Source organism: Lonchura striata, chromosome 12, assembly GCF_050655825.1.
Source record: "Lonchura striata isolate lonStrDom1 chromosome 12, ASM5065582v1, whole genome shotgun sequence".
NCBI classification, from domain to species: Eukaryota; Metazoa; Chordata; class Aves; order Passeriformes; family Estrildidae; genus Lonchura; species Lonchura striata.
This window is the reverse complement of record NC_140714.1, coordinates 6,299,003-6,323,066: the sequence shown is the minus strand read 5'-3', so window position 1 is coordinate 6,323,066 and position 24,064 is coordinate 6,299,003. Positions and strand designations below refer to the sequence as shown.

General features: G+C 40.7%; 1 protein-coding gene across 21 annotated transcripts in view; it reads right to left on the bottom strand.

Annotated features, from left to right (window-relative positions):
• The window catches only part of MAGI1 (membrane associated guanylate kinase, WW and PDZ domain containing 1), a 332,520-nt gene that overhangs the window by 153,497 nt on the left and 154,959 nt on the right, over positions 1-24,064 (bottom strand). For all 21 annotated transcript variants that reach the window (XM_021551135.3, XM_021551044.3, XM_021551090.3 and 18 more), the window contains exon 2: positions 13,086-13,202. In XM_021551135.3, the coding sequence (XP_021406810.2) occupies positions 13,086-13,202 (117 nt within the window). The remainder of the gene's footprint in view (positions 1-13,085; positions 13,203-24,064) is intronic.

Below are 24,064 nucleotides of genomic sequence, written 5' to 3'. Positions count from 1 at the left end.
TGCAAAAGAGAGAATGCAGAAGCCTGCCTTTTATATTATTGGTGACATTTCTAACACATGACAACAATTTCCATCTGTATTTAAGCTGCGAGTGTGAGGAAAAGAGCATTACATCACGACTCCTCTATTCCTAGGGGCTGTGGAATATGTAGGCCAGAGGGATTAAAAAGCACCTGTGTATACTGGAGATCTGAAATACCACAAGGCAGATTTCCCCCCTCACTTCTTTCTCCCTCACCTTTTTTTTCCCCCTCTATCACCTGCACTGAGCTGCTGTTTGAAAATATGCCCAGGGAAGTGCAAAATGGTATTGTCCTAGTTAGCAAGGCTCAAGCACGGGGGAACGATGCAAATATGTGTTTCTGGCTCTGTCTCTCTCTCTGTAGGAGATACAGCACTCATGTTTGCAAGCAATTGGACAGAACACAGAGCATCTTCCTGATTTCTGCTGTGCTTGTCCCAAGGGCTTCGAGTTTCTCTTAAAGTACCAACTTTCATCTTCCTTTTAAGTCTGCAGGGAATTTCAGTGACAGCAGCAACAATGGTTTCCCCACTTCCCTTTCTTTTACAGCCAACACATGCCTATATCTTTTTAAAAGTAAACATCCAGAATAGGGCAAAGGTATTTTGGAAATAGCACTTGACTGCTTCAGAGCCAGCAGGTGTCCGTCTTGGATGCTTTCCACATATCTCACAGGACACGATTGCTTAGATGCAGCTTGGAAATCCTGAGGGATTCCAGCCTTGCAAGGAAATCTGCTCCCCTGCAGCTCCAGGGCTGCTTTGCTGGGGCTGCTGCAGCTGCACCGAGACGGGCAGGGACATGGGAATCCTGAGGATGGCATGGGAAGCACTGCTGGGGTGGCACAGGGCCCTGTAGGGCCATTCCTGCCATGTTCCCATGGCCCAGGGGTTCAGCACCAGTTCTGCTCTTGGAGCAAGCAGAATTTTGAGCCTTGCCAGCCGAGAGCCACCGCTGGCAAAGCAGCTGTGTCCAGCTGTGGGCACAGGACACAGCTCACAGGTTCACAGCACCTGTGTGAAAGGGACAGGCAAGTGAAATCATCCTCCTCTCCCACCCCCAAACCCAGCAAGCAGCAAAGACAGGCACTGCTCTTGCTGATGTACCCAGTCGTCAAAAGTGCCTGAACTAGGTAGGGGCAAAACATCACAGAGCCAGCAACCCTTGCATTGCCTTGATAGGAGATATGGCCACACACAAACAGGAGACTGGACTGCTTATAAACAGTCTTAAATTTATCTCACATCAGTATTTTCATCTGGGTCAAGGTGCTAGCCCATTATATGTCTCAAAGACAAAAATTCTTTGCTCAAGATCACCCTCCTGATCTTTCAACATTGGCCTCTTGGAGCCATAGACTGTTTTTTGGGTATATGTCGGGTCAACTCAAAGCTGCTGTAGGAACTCCAAAGCCTTTGGTAATGTTGGGTTTAGAATATTGCACTCAGTAAATTTGGAAGACTGCAATATGAAAATAAATTACTCTGAATTCCTCACCCCTCCTCTTCATGTCCACAAAATAAAAAAATCTGCATGAGCCACACTGAAACTCTCTCAACCAGATGAAACTTCAATGAGGCAGTACCTACATGGAACTTTCCAGAAAAAAAGCCTCTTTATTAAAAAAAGAAATGGAGCATTTTACTTTAGATTCATTCAGAGATGCAGCTCCCCAGTCATTTATGGAAACTCTTTCATAAGATTTAGAAGAGGGGAAAACGGAAACAATGAAATGACTTATTTTTAATCTGGGGTTTAAAGGCTTTTTTTTCTTTCAAAAAAAAAAAAGTCCCACACACAAAGAAAGAAATTCAATGCAAACCTCTGTTTCTGTATCATGAAAGCCCATTCCAGTACCAGAGTAATCAATTTCTCAAAGCTTGTGTGGTCTGCAGCAAAAGCCAAAGAAGGTATTTAAGTTTATACAGCCTTCAGCAGTTTGATGGCTTGCTTTTGAAATACGACATGTTTAAATTTTATATCTTTTTTTACAGTTAGTTATGTCTTAAGAAAATGGTCGCTCCTGGTAGAAAAAATGGAAGGGAGAATAAATGAAATTCATCCTGGTTTTGAGCTGTTTGCCCATTCTAAAATCAGAGTAGTTCAGAGTTGCACCATGAAAAACTATTACAGTTGTAATTACAGCTCTCATCATTATATTATACCCAGTCTTAATTTAGCATCAAACACTTTGGCTCACGTGATCAGAAAAGAAATACTAAATAAGAGTGGCGCTCCAATACCAAGGGCTTATTACCAGATAAGCATCTGCAGAAATTTACAGGAACAGCAAAGCAAATACTTTGTCAGATGTAAGAACTCTCTACCTTTTCTAGAGCTGAATGTCATAAGCAAATCATAAATCACTTCAGGATGGGGAAAGGAGTCTTTGTCCTTACGGTAACCCCAGCTTCCCACCATGAAAGAAGGCCATCTTGAGACAAGATTTTACAGCTGGGATTTAACTCACAGGGTGGAAAAAGTGTGAGATAGAGCACTCTTGTAGGTAGGAACAAACTTCTGCAACAGAGTTCTCATTCTTTCATCAGCACGTTTTGGATCCAATTCACTTACCATGTGGGAACAGCAAATGGGGAACAAACTGTGAATTCAAATAACTGTAAACTCAGCAAGATGTGGAAATAAAACACAGATGGTGCACTTCAGATTAAGGGTCAGCATTTCAGCGTCGCTTTCCACTTTTACATTGTGATAGGTGATGTGTAACAACCACCTTCTCCCTGAGACAGCACTCTGATCAAACCATGACTCACTTAGGAAAACAAGAGGCTCCTTGGAAGCCTCCTGCCAGTGGAGAGGAGCTAAGGTTACTTGGTTAAGCTGCAGGTTTGCTGCCGGAGGATTAATGTTTAGGAGATGTCTCCACTAGACAGACAAAGGTTCCTTCAGCATTTCCACCTTCCTGCACGCTGCTCTGCCCGGCAGGGCTCTGCCCACACGGTCCCCTCTTCACCACCCACATTTCCAGCAAGAATTTGCAGAGGTTGCTCTGATACCTGTTTGCAAAAGCCAAGAACACAACCCACTGCTGCCAACATTCCCCAGTACCAACCCCTACTAAGTGCTCAGTCCTAAAGCATCCCTGAAGGTCTGCATCTTGCTTGCCTGAACACTGGGTTAACTTTATTCTCTCTCAGACCCATTTTGTCCAAAATCTGAGGAATGGAATTTAGGATGACTTTATTCTAGCTATGAAGTGTTAGCTGCATGCCCAGGGCCCCCCAGAAAAGGGCTGTCTGCCTGTAAGCACAAGTTCAAAGGAGAAATAAAGGAGTAAGTACAGATTAGATGACAGAAGAGCTGTAAATCTATAGGAGCTTGAAATGCCAGATAGAGAGGAGCAGGAGTGATTGTAAGGTGATTATTACCTTCAAAATATGCCGGAGGTTGTTTATCAGATCAGAGTTAATGAGGGAGAAATCTAATAGAACTATAATATTAAATTTACCACTTTAATGGTATCATCAATGTTCTATAATGTGGGCAATTTACTGAATGTCTGTCAGTGTGATTCTCCAGTGTGGTTAGTTACGCAGGAGCAGCACTCCTGCACCTCATCAGCTTCTCCCTTCCAGAAAACAATGGGCATTTTGCAGAGAATTCCTAAGTGAGATAGCAATCTGTATCTTTAAAGTGATGGAAATAGAAAAAATGGGAAAGATATTTATGAACATTCCTGGAAGAACTAGGTCCAGCTCTGCCCCACTGTTGAGTCCAGCCTTCCTCCTTCTGCACATACAGTGTCCTCCTGGGTTTTCCATGACTCTCTTTCACATCCAGCAACACTTGCTGCTCTCCTGAAAACCTTCCATATCTGCGTTTAGGAAAATTGCTAATAACCTCATTATTCAAGCACATTTTCAGCTCTCCTGTGTGACCTCCCTTCAAACTAAAGAAAACACTAAAAAACTCACACCCTAGAAAAATCTGAACAAAGATGGGCTCATAAATCAACACTTATATGAAAAAAGTCAAAATACCTAGTGACAAGGTTTTGATTACTAATTCAAAAGCCCTGTGAACAGTGGGAAATGGTAATGCTGTGTTTATTAATAGCCATCTCCTCATGTATTCAAGGAAGAGTTCGCTAAAAGCAGCAGCAGTTTCTTGATGTGGATCTCCTCTTTCCCTAAGCATCTGCTCCAGCCTCTCTGTTCTGGGGTTTGCAGCTCAAATCCCTAATACAGCAAAGATCACCTGCACATTTTCAACATACAACAAATGTCCCATTAAGTAGCTTAAATTTTGGTACTTGAGTTGCTACGATGGCCTAAGATAAAAAACAAAATATCATCAATATCTCTAATAAGCCTTTTTATAGGCTTTTCACCAACATCAACTCCTGTTTACTGTATTTTTCCCCAGGTAAATGAAATGTTAAACCTGAAGTTCAATGAAAAAGTGTAGGTAGGGAATGAATGACGAAATATGAAATACAATTCAAGAGTAGATGATACTTCCAAAGGCCTTTGATGAGGTTTTCCTCCATATTCAACTGAAAAAGACCATGCAAGAACTGCCAGATCACTATTCACATGTGATACACATCACATTCTGAAGATATATTAGCCTTTTAAAGAGACATTTATTAAGAATTTCCATTTAAATAAAAATTTTCACAATCCACAGTGAAACAGATGTATTCCCTCTTAAATCACTAATTAAGAGCAGTCTGGGACATTAACAAAACCCTTTAAAAGGAGTTCAGAGAACTAGTGTCCCCCTTAAATAAATCTGTTCTGGCAATGACCCAGGGATCTTGACTTCATAACTCAAAGCTCTAATTATTTGAGAGAACATCATAAAGAAAGGATACATCTAGACTGTTAAGACTAATAAGAAAGATTTATTTTTCCTTCAATAGAGGCAGAGATACAAATATTTGTTCTATTTTTTCTACCCTCTTATTCACTTGGGGTGGGGGGAAGGAAATCAATGAAGATGAATTTACAGAGTTATTCCCAGTAAAGGTACTGGATATGACTCTCCCCAAAGAAAACCAGCTAGCAGAATCTAAACAGCTTTATAAATTATTCCATGGCTAATCGCCTCTCTGCTGAAATAAAGACAAAAAGGATTTGGAGGACAAATACAGCATGCTTTATGTGAGGAAGCATGTAATGTTAAAAAAAGGATAAGTGTTTGAAGATGAAATGTGACAACTCTGCATGCCCATCAAGCCATCAGGAGCTGGCATCTGCCACTGCCCCCCTGGGCTCAGGGACTGCCAGAGCAGCAGGACCAGGAGGTGTGACTGGGAATCACACAGGAAATTCCTCTACAATCCCACTGGCTTTGCCCATGCTGTACTGCAGGGATCACTCTGGGCCAGAAGAATCTCGATTAAATGTGATTTTACAGGTGTTCCTTTTTAAATACTGACATATTCGATGGAAAGAGCAGGAGTTTTGTAATGGTGAAACCACCAGCACAGCCAAGCATAAACATACCTACACAGTGCTGGGTGCTTTCTGCAGGGAGTTAATCATGAAATACCAAATGTGAAGCCCAAACACAAATGTGAGTGGGAAAGCAGGTTAAAGAGCAGCTACACATTTAATTTTACCTCGTTTTAAAACAATCCTTTTGCTCGGAGCACTCATTCTCTTGCTTTGCAGCATAATCAATACACTGAAACCCTTGAGCAGATGCACGGTGATAGCCAAAAAGAACAAACTGCCTAGAAATCTAAAGCTGTGGCACTGCAGCCATCACCAAAGATCTAATAAGGACCCTGGGACATCATATGAAACACTGAGGCAGTTTTGAAGTGAATAATATGGGGTAATTCATCTCCACCCCTCCAACCCCCAAATTGCAGTACCTGCTCTCGGGTCTGATTCACTCTCTGCTCTCCCAGAGACTCTCACCTTGGAAGCCTTTATTTCAAAGCATTTGTTTTAAAAATGCACAGGCACTGTTTGCCCTGCACCTAAATATCCACTGCAGCTGCTCTGCCACAGCACAAAGCAACAGCAATGAAAAACCTGGGAAATTAAATACACTGGGGAGTAACAAAGAAAACAAAGAAAACTGGCCGTGTAATCTCTTCCCACACTCCTTACCCAAATCTCCTTTGGCAAGTGCCATGGGAGAGCATGGCAGGCTGAGCTCCTCTGCTTTGTACTGTTCCCTGGTGCCTCATGCAATTCCAACTGGGTGTACAGTGGAACACAAAAAAGCTATTCCTCACAAATGGGGAAGCAGATGGAGCAATATTTGCCATCATAAGTGCTTTTATTTCCAAAATTAAAAAACAAAACAAACAAACCCGCCCCCAAACAATAGTTTCGCTGGCACAAAACGTGCTATTGATGTGAAAGGACAGACCAGATGGGAGAAAGGTCCTGAAGTCTTCCAGATTAAGCAAAAATAATTGTCTATAGAAAGGAAGTAAACTACAGAAATATTGGTCCTGTTGCTCAGAATAGGGTATTTTTCTCTCTTTTAAAAGTGAAAACACATCTGGTTCACTAATTAGTGAATTAATTATATCCTTGAAAACTGCAGGGGACACTGCTGTAATTTGGCACTCCCTGAAACACAGGTATAAGTATTTAATAAAGCCAGTGGTTGTACTCAGGATACAGTCCCTGCTGAAAACAGCACAAATCAAATGTGTGTACACTGGCTGGCATAGAAAATATACCTCATATTTTACAGATTTAGATTTACTCACAAGCAAATATTCTTAAGAAAAATTATTTTTACATACTGCTGGTATCCATATGCTGCAACTCAGTGATAATGGCACTATTTTAAAAGTACTTAAAACTTTTTTCCTAACATAAATCTTGTAAAACAATTAATTATTTTTATGTGTTAGAAAAAAGTCTTCTGCTTCTCACCTTATCAGTGAGGGCCTTCAAATGAATATTTCATGGACCCTGCAACTATTTCTCATTACAAAAGCAGAATTAGACCTCTAGGAAGGGAACTGCAACAAAAGGCACTTGGATAATAAATACAGCTGCAGGTCTGGAAAGCTTTTGAGAATTCAAAACCATTTATGTACATAAACTGATGATTTATTACCTGGGAAGAAAACTAATGTGCACTGTCTGTGATTCTGTTTATCCTTAATAAAAATTAGTAACTAAAAATAACTTCAAAATTGTAACTCAAATATCCACACATGTGAAAACGCATTCATTTGTAACATAAAGGTCTTTATGCTTCACTTCAGCAATTTTTCCCAGTATACTGATACACTTTTATGCTCTCTATTCTAATGAAAAGAACCTTCTGTAAACTGGTTTGCATATCCCTTTTATCAATTCATTCTGAAGTTCAGAAATACTAATGGGGGATCCCAGAGCTATAGGACTTTAAAAACTATCCTGGGAAATCACCTGAGTCTTCACATTTGACAGGAGTTCCATCACACCCCAGCCCATTTAGTCCCTCTAGTCCTCCACTACCTGCAGAAGATGGTTGTTATCACAGAACAGCTTATCCAGCTCCTGGAGAAACTAAATTGCCCTTTAAAAGTTCAATTATCCATGAAAATCTTGAATCCAGAGAACAAGCTTCAATGTGCAGTCCACAATCACTTACTAAAGTTTGTCCTATAAAAACTGTGAACTTCTGTTGTTCAATATTACTGGTTTTGCTTAGAAATGAGACTTCTCCCTTGCCCCAGGAGATCACTTGGAATAAAGAAACTTACTCTCAAACTTCCCACTGAACTGTGAGAACTCAGGCCAACCAGGTGCCTGAGTGTTGTTGGCTTTTTCTGAGCCTCCTCACAGGTTACTCAACACAACTATTGATTTTTATCCATTTCTTTTCATTTTGCTCCATGTTCCTCTGTAAGACCAAGCACAACAGCTGGAGTTACTGTGCTGTAATTGAGGACAGAGGAACAGATCAAACTCTGGGCAGGTGAGAGAACAGACAGCAGCAATGAAAGTGGTAAATCTCTACATTCAGATCTCCAGTCCATTAATCCCAGGACATGTACTTGTTTTGGGGAAGTCAATCAACTGTTGAATGATGACCTCCTGACATTTTAAAAGAATTTTGTGACAAAAAGGGGAAAAATAAAAAGAAGAATGCCATATAGTGTCTAGTCTGACTTAACTCTAGGCTAGCCACAGTTACCTTTTCATCTACCATCAAAAAGACCTTGCACCTTCCAGAGCTTTGCTTCTGAAGACTGCAGCCTGGCAAGGAGAGGAACTGCACAGGACTGAAACAGGATTAGCTGTTATTTCAGTCATGTCTGCACCAGGTGTACTGCATTGGCAAGTAAAGGTACAGACACCAGACCCACCACAGCTCCTCTGCATGTCACACAGGACTGAAACAAGTGGAGAATCAAGTAAATGGGAAAAAACCCCAAAATCAAACAACATACTGAGATAAGCTTTTATGGAAGTCATCATGTAAATCATCTTTCTGACTCCTCTTGATGCACTTTGAAAAGAAAACAGCTGCCAGGTTGTTGAGTATAAGAAACTAGGACAAATGGCCAGTAGTGCATGTTTATGTTAGTCAGATACCCTCTGCCACCATTCCAAAAAGAGGAAGACAATTCTGTGTGTTCAGCCTTCTGTGAGCAGTGGTTTGGACAGGCTGCTGCATTAGTACCTTAAAGTAAGTTGCTATCACAAATCTTTCTCAATAAACACTATTGCACAGACATCCCCAGAAGGGCAGTTTGGAAACACCTATTTAATGGATATTCTCTTACACAAACTTCCAACTAATCACAAATTCCACCAGGTGAATTTTCACATACACCAATCCTGTTTGGAAAAGTCCTGCTCCTAGAAACGCAGAATGTCAACACACTGCATCACTGACCCTCAGCCTCCCCAAATCACACCAACTTCTGTGAGCACAGATGGACTCAAATGTGGCACAGGATTCCTCAGCAAGATGCTTCACACAGTTGATAAACCTTCTCTCTTGTTCCCAAGTGTTTGGGCTGGAAAAATTGAGCTGGAGTAAGTGAAATTCACTCTAGAAGTAAGTATGGACCAGGTCTTTGCATCAGCCAAAGCACTTCTGGTGGAGGCATGGCCAAGGGGCAATTGTGGAATTGTTGCCATCTCACAAAATAGTCCAAGCTCAATGAAGCCATTAACTACCCCAAAACAGGGCTTTATTTCTGATCATCTTCACTAGGCACATCAAAACACAGGAAAAATGTGGTACTTCAACACAAAAGAAGGAAAAAGGATAGAGACTGGACCAACACAATACTAATCTGGATGATGTATTGATGGATTTTTGTCTAGTTTTGACAATGGAAACTACATGCTAGTGTCAGCATTCAGGAACACACATTATCATGGGATATGATTCTATGCAGGTGCTTTTATTAAGAGCTCTGAGGGTCAAGGTACAAACCCAAATCTGACTCCGACATGGCTTTCGAGCTGAACATATTTTATATTCTATCATTATATAACTTACACATTAATTATTAAACTTATATTGTTCTATTGTATACATTGACATGAGTTTCTCGTGACGTTTCTTAGGGCCCTGACCACAGTTTCTCATGATTATTCTTATGATTAAACAGTAATTATATTTAATTACTAAACAATCATCACATCTAACAATTGTATCATTTATCATGTATTAGATACACAGTGCAGTTCTAACAAGCACTAGTTCTTCATGTGCTTAAGGTATTTATTTTTCCAGGGCCTACTAAGCTTATTTTCCTGTTAACCCTAAATCCCCATGATTTTAAAAGCCTTTTACTATCACTAGGAATGAAAACAGTAATTCATCTGAACATCTATGACAACAACTTTGCTCAAGTTTTAAAATCTTGATTTTTCTTAAGCAAAGGACAAAAATATTCCAAAGTGAAGGCTTGGGTGAAGTTTACAATTAAATGAAAGCCTCAGGAAGAAAGTCAAGGAAGTGACAACCAAGTGGTGGTTCATGTGAAGTAAAAGCTGAACTACACTAACTCTTCCATGGCTTTATAACCACTTATACACCATCCGAATATATGAATAGGTGCCCTGCCTCTCTTCCTTACTCTTTCTTGGTCCTAGCTCATGCTGCTGCAGAAGTTGTAAACTCAGAGGAAAATGTAAATAAACCCGTGGGTTTGGTGTGACAGGAACAGCAGAGCACTCGCGACTCACAACAACCAAACTTGGAGGCCACCTGGAATCTTGTCACAGCTGTTGTTTACTACAGAGCATTGCAGGCAAAAATCAGCTCAGTGGGGAGCTGGGAGTGAGGGGATGAGGACTTGGAGAAAGCATGCTGGAGGGGCAGATGGCACTGAGGAGCAGGGGAAGAATTCAGTTTGCAGAAATGTGTGTGTGGTTTGACAACTTATTTCAACAATACTTTACCTTTGGGTCTATTTCAAGGTCTCATTAGTTTATGATGGTTCACACATTTAGGGATCAAATCCTCTGATCTCTCAGAAAATCATCATGTGTCACCTATACAGGCAAATGCTCCTATGGTCCCTGGGAGCTGACACTCATTCTCAAGAGTTCACCAGGAAATAAATCAAACTTTTAACCAACTCTCCTAAAGAAAAAAATCTAAATTATGCTTAAGCAGTGTGTCATTAACAAAATAATGAGGTTGAGCCAAACATCCTGCATTTTTCCTCCCTTCTGCTTGACCTCTGCCTTCTAGAAAAGCTGCCACAACTTCACTCAGTTCAGAGCCAGCACAGGCTGGGCACAGGGCTGTGTGGGAAGCAGAAACCTTCTGGGCTTTCTCACCACCTGCATCAACCAATCAGGGCTGAAACATGTGCTATTCTCACCAGAATTTCTGGGCAAGAATGGGTTAACAGCACCTTTTTGCATTTTAAATTTACTAATTATCACTTCATTTAGCCCTTTTATTAGTGCAATAAAAAGCAGCTGTCAGGCCAAGCATGCTCAGTCCAAGTGACCTTGTGTTCTTGTTTGTGTTTACTACACAAGCATCAGGGAATTCCATTTTCAAAATACAAGGCTACATAATCCATTAGCACTAGAGATTGGTCCAGGGCTCTGGATTTACTGGTCACGTGCACCAAGGAATAAAAATATGAGCATACAGCCAGATTAATCTCTAGACCTGTAAAGCATCCCAGCCCACCAGGCAGCAGTCTCATTCCAAGCCACACACAAAATTAGCATCATTCTTAAAAGCTACCATTAATGCCATCCCCACAGTAAATGAAGCAAAAATTAAATGCTACCTGCCTAGCAATCTAGAAAGTGTGGAGATACACAATATTTAACATCACTTCTCAGGATTTCCACTTGTTTCATAAGTGAAACATAGGTACTGATGTTCTTATTAATATACCAACAACCCACATCTCCCCCAGCTATTTTGAAAAGGCAGGAATCATTTCTACTGCTCTTAATTTTAAATCAAAAGCAAGTCCAAGCATCTTAGCTTGCCATCAAGTTCAATAAATCAGATAAAAGAATCAATGGAAAGCATTTCAAAATGTAACCTTGGTAACGTGTAAAATGTTTCCCCAGAAATTACACTCATTTGCTTTATTTGCTGTTTTAGGAAATGAAATATCACACATAGGCAGAAGGGCATTAGTATCACAACACTGCATCTCCCAAGCCAACACTGCACGTGCTCTCCTGGAAGGCAATTTTTGCAGTATGCTCTAAAAATCTGCAGTCTGCCAAGTTAGGTGATTGAAAAATAATCACATTTCACGTTGACAGAATGGCAAATGGAAGTGTTCAATAGTCAACAATAATCCATATTTATTCTTTATGTCCTTTTATGTTCTTTAAACATAATTTGTTTCATGCTTTTCACTGATAAAATGAGCATAAACTCGATGGTGTTATAACAGCATCTGCCATTTGAAGAATCAACATTTGTCAGTGTTACCACTCTATTTTAACTGGTCTTACACAGCCCTCCTGCATGCAACACTTAGACTGAAAATGACTACTACTGCGTGTACCACTATGTGATATTTGTTGGCAAATACTGATTTTTGAGTTGCAACATAATTATTCAATATTTATATAAGTCTACAAGGATAAACAATCTCTGATTCACAACGAGGCAGAAAACTTCAAATTATTTTGCTGCTTATCTGAGTATCCTATAACTAAGATGTTTACTTATTCCATCCTGATCTAAAGGGCATATAATTATTTCCACTGCTCAGCCAAATTAAGCAAATAAAGCTTTTTCTTAGAAGAGTGTTCCCTGCCACATGGAGAATGTCAAACAGAGGTGCAACAAAGTAGGATCACTCTCTACTCTTTATATGTCTTCTCAAAATGCCAAGGACAGTCTCATTTTGAGTAATGATTCTGACCTTCTAAGGATTACCATGCTCCAGAGTTCTTAGTTTTCCTTTTGGGTTTTTTGGGGGGTTTTTTTGGTCTTTTTTTTTTTCTTTTTGTCTCTTTTTTTTTTTTCTGATTGGTTTGTTGGGGTTTTTTGGTTTTGTTTTGTGTGTTTGGGTTTTCTGGTCTGTTTTTTTAGGGTTTTTTTAATTGTTGGTTTGGTTTTGATTTTTGTTTTGGGTTGGTTTTGTTTGGTTTTTTTGAGTGAAAGTAAGCATTTCGTTTCCAGCTTTGCTAACTCTTTGCTTATCCCCTGCATGAATCAAGGACGACCTTCCAACAGTGGCAGATGCCTTCAATAATGGCACCCAGCCATAAAATGCTGTTTAAGTCTATAAGTTAAACAAGCATCAGAAATAAAGTTCTGCTCAGAAAATAAAAATAGAATCCTCTTTTATATTCATAGGTTTTAAACCAATAAGCAACATTCACCATTGTGCTATTAAGACTATTTCTAAGCCAAGCAATCACTTCATGGCAGTTTTTTTTAGGGTTTTTCTCCAAAGCAGGCATCACAAGGCTTGCATCACACCATCAACTGCTCCAAAAAGGTAATCAAAAAAAGCCTCATTCAGAGATGAATCATTTTCCTTTTCAACCCTATCTGCTGTCACACATGGAAGTCTGCCCAAACTGCAAACAGTCTCCCCCACAGGAAGGCTGCCCCAAAAACAAAGATGGAATTCTGCCCCACGGCGCGCAGCAGGTCGAGGTTTGTCACTTACAAGGCACAGCGTGGCGATAGAGGTTATCGCGGATAGTCTGCTGCAAATCGTGGTCTGGTGACCCCTTCTGAAACCTCTGGTTGAGATAATGCCGCAGATCCTTGTTCAGCCTGTTTCCTGCAAGGGAAAAAAAAAAAGCCATTTATGTATTTCTAAATGCACGCCATTGCCTTTTCCAATTGAGGCAAATGGTAGGTTTCCATTCAGAGCCCCCTAAATTATGGCATGCTGACTTTATGAGCAGAGGCTCATCTTCCTCTACAAATGGCTAATTACCAAAAATAACTTGCTGTAAACAAGAGGTCTCTCTTGTCTCATAATGCATCGTTCTTCCTGTGGTGTTAAACAGATCATCATTCCTGTTTATCACTTATTTGTCTGAGCAAATGGAGACAGACAGATGACAGCAAAAAGAAGAAAAATAATAAAGGTAATGCTTTTGCAAGTCTCTGCAGGGTGAGCTGGGTGGAGAGACAGAAGGTAAAAGCTGCTCTCATTGAAGCTACTAATAAAGCTGAACATGGCAAAAAAATCAAACAGTTGCTATACTTTCCACTGGTATCCATCCCAACACACAGCAGGAGTTACAAAACTATTGACTGAAGAGCACCCAAAGTCCTTAAAAAAATAATATCTAATACTCTTCACCTAAATCTGTTTATTTGCCTGTTCAGGTTTAAACACCTTCCTAAGTGTGAAAGAAGATAAATTCGTTGAAAACAAAACAAAACAAAACAAAAAAAAAAAAAAAAAAAAAAAAAAAAAACCCAAACATACGAAAAAAAGAAAAGAAAAATAAATGTAGCCATTAATGAACATTGCCAGTTGCTGAATACCAAACCCTTTTTTGTAGCAAAACATATGAACTGGAGAAACTTAATGAAGTCTTTTTCCAAAAATATTTCCAAGTTTGGCATTAATTTGACTGAAGAGCAAAAACAGGGATCGAAACTCTTCTGTTCTAAAATGAAAAGAAAAAAAAAAAAGCCACTGGAAAATCTTCTGAGGAATGCAAGCAGGATGATCAAAGCCTGGAGCAGTTGCCACACAAGGACCAAGAGAGGGATGCTGCAGCTTGTTCTGGACATCAGCCTCCAACACGTCCTGGGGCCACCTGGGGACTGGCACAGCTTGCCTCTCCCAGCACCAGGACTGGGAATCACCCAGGAAAGCTAAAGGCTGGCTCAGAATCATCAGGAACAAGAGTCCCCAGGCTGTGCCCTCTCCCTGGAGAGCACTGTGGGGTCAAGCAGCTGATGCAGGAGATTCAAGGGGAGATTCACCTGTAGGACAGACCCTTTGGGGGCTGCAGAATCACAGAATGGTTTGGCTTGGAAGGGACCTTAAAGATCAGCTTGTGGCCACATCCCTGCCATGGGCAGGGACACCTTCTAGTGGACCAGGCTGCTCAATGCCCCATCCAACCTGGCCTTGAAAAGAAGAGGGTAAAGGAAATCCCTTGGGCTTAACATTAACGGCTGCTGGCTGGGAGACCTGGGAAAGAAGTGGAGGAATATCAAGTATCTTGCTCTTTTCCTTCCCTTTGCCAGGATCTCATTTATGGCCCCAGCTGGAGCCAAAATGCTGGACTGCATGGACCTTGGGCTGAACCACTGCAGCTGCTTTCAGTCTTTTATAATTTGCATTACGATTTTTTGATTGCGAATATGTAATGCAGAGATTGTCTCCATACATCTGGACACTGAATGCAGATTCCTGGCTGGAGCCTTGAGGAATCACTGCAGAGCAAATCAAAAATAATAATAGTGCAATGGAGTGCAGCTGGATGTTGGGTCTGGGAGGCAGAAGCAGCACCAGGCAAATGGTGAAATAAGAAAGAGTGCAGACTGTTACATGACTGTGGGCAGGATAAAAACACTGCAGCCCTGCAGTGTTTTACCAGAAATGTTGGTTTAAGAACAAAACTAAACACAAAAAAACCTTGCAGTCTAAAGTAATATGTCAATGTTTTAAAATAATTTTGTGATTTGTATTTACATCCTCCTGACAGCTTTTTCTTTTAATTAAATCTTTTATTGAAGAAAGGAAGGCTCAGGCAGCAGGCCCAGCTATTAACAAAAGGAAATTTTTAAAGACCAAGATGCTCATTGGAAAAGTGAAACAAAACTGAAATTAAGGGAGATATAATTGGTTCAAAACACTTTCCTGAGCAACACCAGCAACACCCTTTACTTCCAGAGTGAATTATCAACCATTTTCCAGCAAATGGTCTCCAGTTATTGCACCATAAAATTAGTTTCCCACATAGGAGGCACTTTGAAGATTTGGTAGACTTGTGGGCTACAGTTTTTCAATATCAGACCTGACTTTCCAAACTCCAGATGTTTGATTTCTTACCACGTTATTTTACTCCAGAGGGTGACTGGGCACCAAAAAGAGCTTCTGCTGAAATAATAAAGTAGTTCTTTATCTTTTAACTAAGCATTCCATGTATTTCTTTGCACAAGAGAGAGTAAGGGCAAGGTAGGTTTTCATTGCAAAACAGGACAAATATGACAAACTGCTTGGGCATAAAGCAAAGGCTTATTCCAGGGTAGAAATTAATGCACAGAACTGCATGTATCACGTAAGTAAACTTTCTTCCAAAATACTGTGTGATCTCTGATTCAATGATTTATGTAACAATAATGTCTTGAGGTGAAAAAGCTCTGCTGAGCTAGGGCTTGTTTGACCACAGAATATATGCAATTTAATGATGACATCCTGCTTTTAGCTCCCCTCTGCGCCCATTCCATCCACCATCTCAGTCTATTATGGCCCCGCTAGAAAGTTTGGTTATTTGGTTTATGCAGGAGCTGGGATTTCCCAGCTGAGTCACTGAAGCACTAGTTAAAAAGGCACTTGCAAAAACAGGGGCTGTAGCAACACTTACACTCACATAAGTGTCCCCTCTGGGGGCTCAGAGTGATGCTTATTTCTATTACATTTTTATTTTAGAAGAGAAGGAAGAAGAAGGGAAAAAAAAAAGAGGCACAAAGAAACCCAGCCCCACAAAAACCTTGCTGAGCTACATTTCTGTTGCTAAATTCCAGGAAAGTCTTGACAGAAATGAAGGCTTCTTGCAGCTCTGATGATCTCAGCTCAGCAGTCGCTGAGGCCACAAGCTGTGGGCACAGGCAGGTTCAGGAACTCCCTCCACTGCATGGCAGAGGAAAATGAGCTAACACAGAAACTAACTCCATGTGGGAAGCTGCCAAAGGGATTCAGCCTGGAACACGTTGGATTTTTTACCACTTGAAATGCTTCTCTCCACTCTGATCTCTTACAAAAATCTCCCCTGAGCTGAGACGGCACAGGCTTGACACTGGCTTCATTTAGTAGAGCTGCACACAAGTTTAAAAACTCTGCTATACCCTGAGTCCAAAATGTATGCACCCATAATCTCTGAGAACCTGAAAAATATGCCAGTGACATTTCAGCAACCTCCTCTGTGCAAATCTTAGCAGCAAAATTCATTCTGCTCCTCGGGGGCATCGCTGGCTTGTGCAAACTCCCTCTGAGACCAAGCCTCACCTTTGATGGCTTCTGTCCATGCACCAGCCACTGCCAGACCAAAAGATGGGCAGGTGCCCAGAACCACCTCATTTTATGCAAAATTCCTCCCCTTTCTAAAATTTAAATCCATATCACTGTGCTCAAGAAAATACTTCCTTTAGAGAAGAGCTGTGTCAACCAGAATTAAACATTGGCTTTCAAGATACTCCCCTGCTCTCATGGACACTGGATTTTACATTTAGTCTTTTGAGATTCTTTCTTTTCTTCTCTGCTAAAAGATAATAGTGATAATAGTGGAGGGACAGGAGATGCAAACCAGGAACAGCAGTTTCCAAAGCAGAGGATATAGGTCTAAAGACCCTGTGCGCTATTCTTCCTTTGTACTGGACAGGATATGTTGGAAATTGTTCATTTGCACACAGAAAAATCACTTTTTTATTTCTGTAATGAAAATTAGGCTAATACATGTAGCATAGATCATGAGACACGTAGAATAATTGAAGAACTCACCAAAATTTATAGTTCACAAATAAGATGTTAAAATATTTTTTGGTGCTGTTGCAACAGTTTCCCTTTGTTCTCTGCTGAAAAAAATCAATGCCCTTTTTTAATGTGAAGGTACAGTCAGAGAACCAACTTTTCACTTCTTCACTCCTCAACAGTACTACTCCAAATCCGAGGTGCTTCCATCTTATTATCTCAATCCTTTGAATGCAACACAGAGCAAAATGGCTGGTTTAATAGAAAAATTAAAAAATTACAGTATCATTTTTCTTAATTATTATACTGTAGAGAACATCTATCACTCTCCCCAACCATTACATGATTACATCATTTCAGCAACAAATAGAAACCCAAGGAGGAAACCATCTCTCATAACAAAAAAAAAACAACAAAAAAACAACAACAACAACAACAACAAAAAAAAAAAAAACTGATATATGGTTTTCTGGGAAACAATGAACTGTCAGGTTTTGGTAGCTCAATGTGTAACTTAGACGGGTTTGTGATTAATGAAAAATATTGACCATTTCAAAACACATTGCTTCCAAACCCACAGTTCTGTCACACATTTGCCCTCCAACAGGTACCTGATATAAAGCCACTAGGGAAGCTGTGCTTTGAACTGTGCTCTGACTCTTGGTGCTAAAATTCCCAGTTTCTGCAGGAAGAAAGCTGTATGTGGGATCATCTAACAGCGACTTTGCTGTGTGAGAACATCCCCTCCTGGACAGCTCTCCCAGCAGCAGCACAGACCTGGGGCTGAGAGCCTCCTGCCCCATTGCCATGCTGCCTTCCAGCAGGGAAAGCAGGCTGCATCCATGACCAAGCAGAATCTGATTTTTTTTTTCCCAAGGAAAAGCTGAGTGTGAACATCGCAGGGCTGCCAGCACCTTCCTGCCAGCTGGTGGATGGTCCATGCCAGGACTGTGCAATATGTGTATGCTGAAGATGTATTTTAAACGTGTGCTGTATGCCTTTGGAAACTATCATTTGATAGTTTGTTCTATTAATTACTGCAGCTGTTTGATCCCATTTCTGCTCGAGATGGTCCCAGATAATCCTGATCAACAGCCACACTCTGACAGAGCCTAGAGATGCTTGTGCAAAGATGGGTCAGGGTCAGGCCTGGGACACACTGGTCCCTGACCTATATTACATTCCTCTAAGCAGATTACACCAGTATATATTTTTTTTTTTTGCTTTACCCTTCTTTAGGAAGGCAACCAATTGCTACACTCACAGGGACTGATAGCATCAGAACTAGAAAAAATCTGTTTTCCATTCCTGAATGGCAGCAGAATCCCCCTTCTCCTGTTGGGATCTCTGTTTAAAGGTGTCTTTAGCAGAGGGATTCTCTGTGGTCAGACAAAGACCATTTCAAAACAACAGGGCCATGAAGCAATGAAAGGTTAAAGGCCTCACTAAAGGGATAAAAGTGCAATAGAGTCATCTGGATTAAGACTCTCACCATCCTGATGTCTACATTGAGAGGGAAGAATTCAATTTTTTAAAGACACAAAGATTGCACATGTTGGATTTGCAGTATAAACCCCTGACTGTAATGTACTGTCTATCATCTGAAGATCTCTATCTGAAGGTATTTAACAAATTATTGTGGTTAGCAGGGTTTTATTTCTGTGCTACAAAACATAGAACTACGGAGAAGTGAGGGGGGAAACCCTACAAAACCCAAGCCAAACAAAAAAAAATCCAAACCCTGCTCATTTAGAGGCATGAGCAGAGAGCTTGCAGCTCATATTTTCTAGAGCAGCACGTGGACTTGCAGTCTCAGATGACTGGGATTGCAGGCTGGGGGATTTCACTTGTGCTCCTCTCTCCAGAGCTCCTGCTCTGCCCCACTCAACACAAACCCATCTATAATTAGAGCCAAAATAGCTCCCCTTAACTATGAAGTGAGTTAACAAAGCTGGTTATAAAACTATTAATCTCTTGAAAATGGCATTTTTTAAAAGAAATGTTAAAATATTAATAATGTAACTCAAAACAACTTCTGAATCTGTTGTTAAATCCTTACCATAAAGTGGGGTGTAGATAGGGCTCCTGGGAAAGAGTAGACAGTTCTTAAAACTGTTCCAACAGCAATGCCGGGGCATCACCTACTGTCTCCTACTAATACTTGCCATAAATTTTCCTTAAGTCCTGTTGCAAAGGTGGCCCTGATACTCACACATATATTCTGTTAATGCTTGAAGATATTAATATTCCATTTCTGGGAAAATTAATAGAATAATTTTCATGGTAAGGTCCAGGAGGGCAGCAGCCCATCTTAGAAGGCTGAGTAGATTTTTATCATTTAACAAGACTGCACTGGTAGCCACATCATCATCAAATATTCCTAATCCCAGCAGTTGTTATGGAAATGATAATAGTTTGTGCTATATAGTTTCATCCTGTCCCATCCTTGTCTTCCAGCTGCTGTCCAAAAGTGATTATAAATAATGGGGCTATAAAAGCCATTCAATAATTAGAAGATTCATTGGCCATATGCCAGCAGTGACAAAAGAGAGTGATTTATGTAAGATGAGTCTGTCACATCTGCCAGATCGCAGTTTCATTACGCCTGTGGCTTTAAGGTCACAGTTTAGCACTGTTTCAACAGCCATTTGTCAAGGGGGTGCTGGGGAGAGGTGAAATACATCATGGTTTTGTTTGCTTTCTTGTTTTAACTACTAAGTAAATAAGTAAATAAAGTGAAGTACCTACATTTGTTATTTCATGTCTCTTGCGAGGTCAAAGACACAAGAAAACATTCATCATGGCTGGCCAGAGTTCAAATAAGATCATGAAGAGAAAACCCATTTTTTAAAAGCCTTAAGAATTAATGTGGCTTCTTAAATTCAATACAATCTAAGCATGTTCTGTCTTCCAGCCACCCATGAAATGAAGGTACCTTGTAAACACATAACATGTTGGTAAATTAATTGCTACTACATTCTCCTAACACAAGTAAACTTAAAAACCTTTTATGGTTCAGTGTTCTAAAGTTATATTTAAATACTGCCATGGGAGTTGAGAGTAACAATTAACATGGCTCAGCAAGCACCTAATTTGATCCCAATTCCATCTTCTCATCTCTTTTCCTCTACAAAACAAACAAAAACCACCAATGAACTTTTATTGCTGGGTACCAATTCTAATACCATAAAATCCAGATGTTTAAATGTTCCCCATAAATGCTTCAATAACCTCATCTGTTATTGTCAGTGATTGCTCCCATTCCAATGTGGACAGTCTCTGCTGACAAAAACTACTGGTCTGAGGGTGCAGACTTGGTCTTTGCTGGAAATGCTACATCCAGGACCAACCAATATAATACTTTAATTTGTACCAGCCTCCTAAAACCAGACTACAGTCAGATGAACTGCTCAGATCAGAGCCCAGATGCTGCCATTATTCTAACACGTCCACACCACAACAAAAGCAAAACAACTGCTCACCCTTTGCCTACCTCCAGAAGTAAATCATAAAATCCTTCCCAATTCTTATACTTTAGAACCTTCTCCGAACAACAAAGCCTCATCCACGGCAAAAGAGTTCCAGTGGAAGGCAATGATGATAAGCTGGAGGGTTATGGCATAAAGAATTGCACCAAGTCAGAGGATGAGCTACCTGCACAGAAATAAAACCCCACTTTGATGGGGCAGCCTGGCTGCTGAATCAGCACTGAGCACTTCAGTGCAGCCAGTAATTCCTGTCTGGAGAATGAAAAACACTTGCTACTTTACAACTGAGACAACTTCTTAAAATGTTATTTTAAGTGTAAGCTGTGAAACTGAAGGAGATGCATTCACACTCAAAACTTTCAGGTCATGTCCAGAATCAGGAGCAGGCAAGAGCCTCCTTGGCATGGTACCTTTGGTATTGCTCTCAGTCTGCATGGGTGAGTGAACCAGCACTGAGGTGGTAATTCAGCATTTGCTGCTGCAGAAATACACTTAACAGATCATAAATCCCTGGTAAAACTCTTCTAAGAGCATGTCACCTCATCTACTGTATTCACAGGGTGCTCCACCTTATTTTCTGTGCATTAATATAGATTCATGTTTCTACACTAAATTTAAACAAATGGCCTTTCAGCTGAAAAGGGCCAGAAAAACCCACAGAGCTCAGGCACAGAGGTTGAAAAGAAAAAAAAATATCATTATTTATACACCAGACCTGAAAATTTTGAACATTTGTGACAAATACACTTCTGTTGCTCTCAAATGAATTCAGATCAGCAACGACTGAAAATGCAACAGCAAGTCCAGCCCTCTCCCTTTTTGGGCCCTTCAAGCTTCTGGTGCTCTCAAAGTTTCAGCCCTGAATTTCTTGAGGTTCCTGGAGAAGAAAAGTTCCTTCACCCTCTGACATCTTTGCAGCCCAGGACAATCCTGACTGGGAGACAGGGAAGCCACACAGACACGACTGCATCCCAGGAAGGGGAGCCTGCTCTGCCACGGAGAGACAAATCAGATCTTTCTACCTCAAGAAGGATCTGCTTTATTATTTTCTTCCACAAAATACTGAGGTTTAAGTTCTGCTCCTCTTCTTAAATCATGTGGCATCATTTGTGTCCATATAGAGCCTACAACACCATGATAAATAATGATAAATATTGATAAATATTAATATAAATATATATTGATAGATATGATAAATAATGGTAGATAAATGATGCCACATGATTTAAGAAGAGGAAATCACATTTCAAAACATGAAATGTGATTTGCCTCATCCAGATGGGTGCTGGCAGATGTGGAGCCCACCCTGGTGCTTTGTAGCCACAGTTAATCATGAGCCCAACTAACTAAAAACTGGAGATTACCACTTCTACTCTGTTACTGACTCATAGGAGACCTCTTTTCCTCCTCTATGCTATTTTCAATAAATGCTACAAAAGCTCCCTGCTCTTGCCTCAGCTTTTTGTTTTCCTTGTTCACTTTTAGGAACCCACAGACACATGATGAGGAAATTGAGACTGCCAGGTGGTCTCTGGGAATGACAGCAGAGAAGCAAGGTGAGAGAAGGGACCCACTGGGGGACAAATGCAGAATGTTTTCCTACTGAAATGAAAAATCTCCAGGATAAAACTATAGAACTGATTAACAGCCACACACACAAACTTTGCTGTGTTTCCACAACAAAGCTCAGGAGGTGCGTGGATAAAGAACAAAGCAATTCAACATCCCCTGCTCTTGTTTTCTATGAAGCTTGGATTAGTATCATGCTAAATACTTTATCCAGTTCTGTGGCCAGATCAGTGTTGACCCCGAGTTAAGTGGCTGACAATCAAGCTGTAACATTAAAGCTACGTCCATAAATGCCTCTGCTTGGCAGTGACCTTAAACCAAGTGCCCAGAGCAAAGCCTCAGCTCTGCAAAGCTTCACAGCAAGGCAGACCCAGAGGTGAATGCAGAGACATTGCTCTGAGCAAGGCATTCTGCCTTGCACACAAAGGCACTGCTGTGCTGGGGCACTTTGCACTGTGTGTTCCAGCAGGAGCAGTGTGAAGCCATCAGCAGTGGCAAGAAACGCTGATGTTGCCACGTAGGCTTTTAAAAAAAAACCATGACAACAAAAAAAAAAAAAGGCTAAAAAAAAAAGAAAGAAAGAAAAGAAAACTCTCCTACAGAACTGCAGTGAATGCAGAATGAAGTCACTGTATGAGTGCAGCGGGATGCAGCCTCTGAAGGATTCCATGGAGTCTGCTCTGAGCATTTCCATCAATGAGCACAGACTGAGCTACGTGAGCAGCCCAGGAAAGGCTTCCCAGGAAAGCACAGCCTGCCTGGGAGCCAACAGCCTTTGTCACCCTTTGTCACCACGCTCCTCTGTGTGAGCCACCTGGGTAAGGGAGCATTGTTCCTTTCCCTTCACTCACTCTGAAGATGCCAGCAAGCTCTGCCTTTTTTTGGGATGCAGGGAGGGCTGATGGGAGCAGCAGAAGTAGGGCAGGGGGTGAAGAAGACAGTCTAGCTAAAATAATAAGAATGGGAAAATCAAGATGAAAAGCACTTGCAGTCTCTCACTCCAAGGAAAAGACCCATTTCTGGAAATGAGATGCACAACTCTCTATGTCTCCTAAAAGGAGCTGCCATATGTTCTAAAAGTAGGATATAATATTTGAGCTGTAAAAGCCAAATCAGCTTGAGAAACAGACGGCATTACAATGCTTTAGCAGAACAAGCCCCCCGTAACAATATGCCAACAAACTCATTTTCTAGAATGGCACTAGGAAAATATTTGCAAAATCTGAAACCCATTCCCTAAATACAACATTTGGTTCTTCCAGAATGGGAAAAAAGTGCCACACACATGCCAGAATTGGGGAGTTCTAAATAGTTCTTCATATTCTTTGATTTTTTTTGGCTTGCTTTTCTCTGTAATTTTTGGACAGTGGGGTTTTTTTTGGAGCTTTTTTAAAACTTGATCTCAAATTTCTCAAGCAGTCATTCTTGTTCTTGGTTGCTGGAGGGACAAATCCCCACAGCCCAGCCAGGTCACCTCTGAATTTTGATCACAGGGTTATAGTTTCTAACTCTGACATCCCAGGTTCCAGGACACACATCAATATTAACAGCCTAATTTCCAGAGGTACTGAATACATAAAATTTAATGCTGACAACCTGTGATTGTCAGGCTATAAACACACACTAAATGAAGACGTTGTCAGAACACTAGAATTTTGATGCTGTTTTTCAAATTCTTTTTTTCTCCTCACAAGTATCTCTATCACATACAAAATGTTTGCCTTCTTGGAAGAAACCAGCTGAAAATTGTGTGTCCACAGGAAGAAGATCTGTCCAAAGCATGTTCCATCTGCTTTTGCCCCTTCTCCAGTGTGGTTGGCTGATACACACTCAGGTGCAGCAGTGTCTGACCAAAGAAAAATTTATTTATTTTTTTTTTAATCTACAATATCCATTTACAGAGTGCTACAGGTTAATTTTCCAACT